Genomic DNA, 6000 nt, shown 5'->3' with positions numbered 1-6000 from the left:
TAGAAAAAACAAGTTTAGAAAAGATAAGTATATTTTTTAATATTTTTAATTTATTTTAACTCACCTTGATAACGGTAGAAGATATAACAGTAATATAAGTAAGTTTTTCTTATGGTTTTCAAGTGAAATATTCATAATAAAATTAGACATGATCTTGAAAAGAAGAAACAAGCTCAGAGATCAATAGATTAAACCTCAGCTCCTGGGTGTATACAAAAATCTATTATACCTCAATTAAATTATTGTATTTAAGACTTATTGAACATTTCGTTAAATTAAATTTAACGAAAGGTTTGGTTAAAAATTTAAGTTCAAATATCTTTTAAATATGTTAATAAGTCTATTTTCTTCTTCTTCTCAATATTTAAGCATATAAGAAAGTATTTTCTAAACTTAAACTTGATATTTAATATAAGTGACATAATAGCCAACAAAATAAGTGACTCATTAATTTTAATGTCAAAAATTCAATTTAACCTTCAATTTTTATGTTAAAAAATGGTATTGTATTTTCTTCATTAATCAAATATTAACGATATATCTTTTAACGTAGATTGTATTTAAAAATTATAAATTCAGGTTTAAAATATATTCGGGTCGAAAATGACACGTGTTAAGAAATTGATACTCTCTTAAAATTTGATCCGTAAAACGGTCATAAACTAACACATTATTAAATGCCTAAAAATATCTACCACAACTATTCAATTCATTATCACTAGTATCAAAAGGCCGCTTACATTTTTATTGTTCAAAAGTTCAGACGAAAGTAAATAAAACAAAACATCAACGGTATATAACAAATAGACTAACAACAAGAACTACAGTATAATATAAACGCGAAACCGATTTTAGGGTGAGCCAAGTCTGCGCCATACTAATTATAACACACTGACAAAATTGCTATAATTATTGTTACCATATACAGACCTATATCACAGAATAAACGATCTCAGAGATCGTTTATTCTGTGCCTATATATTATGGCACGCATCTTAAGAAATGATTAATTTATCGAAACATTATTTCCACGTATAAAAGGGGCGGTCCAATAGCGCCCCAACAAGAAATATAAATTTAAATATTTTTAAATGGCACATTTTTTAAGCTCAAAAATGTGCAACTTTGCCATAAATTTAACCATCTTCTTATCTCTTATATTTACCGAGATCGCAATAGTGAGCTCGGAATTTGTAACACGTCGTATAATATATAATATCTAGTAAAAAATTACGTTTATAAATAATAGAACGCAACACAAGTTAATATTTTACTTATATTCGTTTATTTGAAGAAAAATTTAAAATAACAATAATAAAACGTATAAAATAACTGCATTTTCTATTTTTGAGCGCGCGAGCCTATTTCTGCTTGACTGGCCAATCTTCCCGGCCCGTCCACAAATTCAATCCCAGCAGCACGGAGAGAATCTCGTATCTTCGTCTGTTTCCCGTTATCCGCGCCGAAATTACCTATCTTTATTACAAATATTGATTGTTGAACGGGCCGTGGAAAGACTCGAATATCTTAATGTATTTTATTTATTTTAATGCGTATATAATGTATGTTGATTGTATTTTGTACATTCTCAATTTTGGAGCTTGACCAAGTAACTTCACCTAAACTATAATTATTAATTCTATACCTGGTGCAAATATGATTGCGTCACATAAATGTCAATTTGGTGACATCAAATAAAAATTTTACAATTTATCAATATATTATAATTTTTACATGGATATATTCATTTACGACGGAAGACGCCGCATCCTGATACCGATTTAATGTCAGGATTTAATGCAGTTATATATTTTAAAATTGACGTAAGTGCTTTTTAGATTTTAATTTATTTAAATAAATATTAATTTTAACAGATATTAAAGTAGCCAGTTAGATAATCGTATAGAATACTTATTGCCAAATAATTATTGAACAAACATTTAGTATTTCATCTAAACGTGCATCTTAAAAATTGAAAAAAAAATATATAGAAAATGCTATAAGGCTCAAGTACTATTAATTATTGATTTACATTTTTCTAAAACTAAAATATTCTGCAAGTAAAAAATACATTCAGAACATTTAGATGTGTTAACATTTACTCTGCTTAAATATTATTATTTACATATACTTATTATTTATTTATATTAAAGTTTTTAAAAAAGAACTATTTTCGATGGAAGTATTAAAAAAGAAAAAAATTACTTATATCATGAAACGGAAACATAATTAGTTTTAAGGTACATATTACAATACAAAAAGTACATACGTATGTTACACATGTACAGGGTCTTTCCCCATATATTGACCTCCCCCTACAGAGGAAATGCGAAAAGTTAAAAAAAAAATTTAATACAAAACTTTTGGAGTTTTACTTTAAATTTTTGAATCCGATGTAAATTTTTTTTTTTCGTTTAGAAACGTCAAATTTTGACAGATGATCAGTTTTTTCTTATGGAACACCCTGTATATGACTTCATAGTTAAAAAGAGCCGAATTTTCTGATTTCAAATATATATAGTTTAACTATGTTTTATTAAACCGTTTCGGAAATATCGGGCTCCAAACTTTAAAAAAATAATACATTGAAGATCTTGGTAAGCGCTGCATTGTTATTGTTTGGCGTTTTTTTTTTTAAGATAAATAAATTGTGTAGAAACAATAAAAACAGAAGATTTATTATTACTAATGTGATATTTAGCATCTTTTTGTTGACAAGGATACATTATTTTTACAATTGTTAAACTTTAATTTAGACGTAATTATAACTATAACTGCTCTATATGACCACCACCATTATCAATACAGTTTATATAATCCTGCTCAATTTTGTGTATTGTATTCCTTATAAATTGTCTATGATTTTGACTGATATCATCTATCGCGGTAATAATTTTTCTGCGGAGCTCCTCGACATTTTCAGTTCTCTGTTCGTAAACTTTATTTTGCAGGTAACCCCACAGAAATGAATCAAGAGGTGTCAGGTCTAGACTGTTTGGTGGCCAACGAATTGGCCCAGTTCATCCAATCCACAGGTTATATCTTTGATATAAAAATCTCAAAATAGGTAACACATTATGGGACACCATCACCACCATCTTGATGCCAAACTATTTGCTCGTATTGCCTTAAGGGTAGATCTTCAAGTTTAGCTTCAATTTGATAAGTAAGCATCTCTAGGTATCTCTCTCCCGTCAAGTTGCCGTTATAAAAAATAGATCCTTTGACCTGGTCATTTAAAATTCCATACCATACATGTAGAGATTACCGCCCTTGAAACTTAATTTTCCTTGTTATTCGGGGGTTTGTTCTTGACCAAAAGCGAAAATTTTTTCGATTGTAAATGCCCGCGGTTGTAAAGGTGCACTCGTCGGTCCACAAAATTTTTTAAAAAAAGTTATTATCTTCTTCTTTTAGCACTAGCATCTCTTGACAAAATTCCACCCGTTTATTTCTTTGCTCTATACTTAACGTTTGAACAGGTTATAGTCGATAAGCAAAATATGTATACTTTTCTAAAGTTGAATAAATTTTTTTGCCCGATCGATCAAAGTATATTCTGGCATCTTCTATGGAATGATTTGGGTGTTCTAAAAAGAAATTCAACATTTTTGATGGGCAATTTGAGGGAGACAAAGGCCCGAACATGATGGCGTAGATCTAAATGTATTTAAAAATTAGTAAAAACTTACCTACCTTCGAAATATAGCAAAATATGTAATTCTTCTTCTGGATCGACAAGAACTGTCCGACGTTTTCTTCGTAAAGTTTTCCTGATGCAAAATGCTCGTTCTATATTTTTAAACGTATTTGTTACCGGAATGGCACGTAAAGGAAAGGTTCGACGATATTCCTCTCTGCCGGCATTTGCGTTATTATTATTTTTATAAAATATACGGACGATGTCACATTTTTCTTCATCACTGTACGGCATTTTTTAACATTTATGGGTCAACAAACAAGAAATGACTATGTCATCTGAATGATTTGTTTTTTAATAAATGTCAAACAATAACAATGCAGCGCCTACCAAGATCTTCAATATATATATTTTTTTTAAAGTTTGGAGCCCGATATTTCCGAAACGGTTTAATAAAACATAAATAAACTATATATATTTGAAATCAGAAAATTTGGCTCTTTTTAACTATGAAGTCATATCCACGGTTTCCCATAAGAAAAAACTGATCATCTGTCAAAATTTGAAGTTTCTAAACGAAAAAAAAAATGTTGACATCGGATTCAAAAATTTAAAGTAAAACCCCAAAAGTTTTGTATTAATTTTTTTTTTAACTTTTCGCATTACCCCTGTAGGGGGGGGTCAATATATGGGGAAAGACCCTGTACATATGTCAATAAAATAAAAACAAAAAAGCCGTTTGAAAAATTAAAATATTTTAGTCTTTGCCAATATACTAATATTAGTAGAAGTTATAATATGAATTGAACACCTTTTTTTCTTTGAATCCAAAATTATGAAAGGTTTATTTATATATTTTATACAAAATAGTATTAAAATATATTTTTGTAAACGTATACTTAATTTACAGTTTAATAAGAATTTGTATAAGTATAATTTAATTAGAATTTGTATTGCTCAAAATTATTATTTATAGTATTACATAATATGGAATACTGATATCTTTACTTCTACAAAACAAATGAAGTTTGGTATGCACATGTGTACATGTGTACATAGGTATGTAAGATAAATGCGTATTTTCTGACATATTCAGTTGTTCACATTTGCTTTAACTGAAAACTACGTTTATTTTGCAATTTTAAATATCATACCTTGTTTATTTTTACAATTTTTTTTTCAAATACTTACCTACAATTTTTATATATTTAATATTTACGCCTAATAAATTCGCTCGGTATTTTGAATCTGTTTGAATAATTAAAATATTTTCGTCTTTAATAGAAGTCAATTAAAAAATGTTTTTTTCCATCACCCGGTTTAACAGGAAGAGACACTAGCTTTCTTATTTTAAATGGGACACTTGGTATATTATTACGTATTTCGATAGAAAATGATATTCTGAAAACAATGATACTCTATTTAGTACTTTTTATTTTATACTCATAGAAAAAATCATTTTTTTCAATTTTAAAATAGGGTGCCATGAATGCGTTAAAAGTTTTAATTAAAGTAATCATGGAAAAATAGTTTTCATTGCATTTTATGACTTAAATCGTTTACACGCCTATTTAAAATGTCCAAACTATTAATTTTGGCATTTCCTTTTTTTAATAGCACATTATTGGGAACAACCACTTTTGAATTACGGTTTCTTTTTCCCAATAATTTGACATGATTATTTTTTAAATCGGTTGGTTATTCAATGCATACTTATTTTATTTATTCAAGATATGCATACGGTCTTATCATTTTATTTATTTTATTCGTAAGCAAAAAAATATTCTGGCTCACAAATCTTTTTGTCAATTTATTGTTGTTAAAGTATGCGTAAACGTAAAATTTGTCAAATTATGGAATACACTGCGCGTGACCTGTCAGATGTGCATTTTATTTATGGAAGAGCGAACGAAAACGGTCTTTTGGCTAAATGCTTGTATGTTCACAAATATCCAAATCGCAAGGCACCTTCTCATCGGATATTTGTGAGAATTCATGAGCGCCTCAGAGATACAGGTTCATTTGAATTAAGAATCCAAGACTGTAGCACGAATGTACACCTAATATTGAGGAGCGCAATTTAATACATGTAGAGGAAGATTCGAGAATATCTGTAAGGAGAGTTTCAGCGCGAGAAAATGTGAGTCGCCATTCTGTGTGGTTGAGTCTTCATACTCAACTCCTGTATTCATATCACATCCAAAGGGTAAAAGCTCTTGCTCCAGCAGACTATCTCGCTCGAGTCATCTACTGTCGTTGGTTACTAAGAAAACTGGTACAAGAACCCCTTTTTTTGGCAAATGTTTTATGCACGCATGAAGCTAAGTTTTGATGAAATGGAATTTTCACTTACCATAATC

At 29.0% G+C, this 6000-nt stretch overlaps 1 protein-coding gene across 2 annotated transcripts in view; it reads left to right on the top strand.

The window, feature by feature from the left end:
* The first annotated feature begins 1655 nt into the window (after nt 1–1655).
* The window catches only part of LOC126735623 (uncharacterized), a 29265-nt gene continuing 24920 nt past the window's right edge, over nt 1656–6000 (top strand). For both annotated transcript variants that reach the window (XM_050439680.1, XM_050439681.1), the window contains exon 1: nt 1656–1823. In XM_050439680.1, coding sequence (XP_050295637.1) covers nt 1798–1823 — 26 coding nt within the window. In that variant the 5' untranslated portion in view covers nt 1656–1797. The remainder of the gene's footprint in view (nt 1824–6000) is intronic.

The sequence above is a fragment of the Anthonomus grandis genome, chromosome 4, assembly GCF_022605725.1.
Source record: "Anthonomus grandis grandis chromosome 4, icAntGran1.3, whole genome shotgun sequence".
Taxonomy (NCBI): Eukaryota; Metazoa; Arthropoda; class Insecta; order Coleoptera; family Curculionidae; genus Anthonomus; species Anthonomus grandis.
The sequence above is the reverse complement of the archived record's forward strand: the minus strand, read 5'-3'. Positions and strand labels throughout refer to the sequence as shown.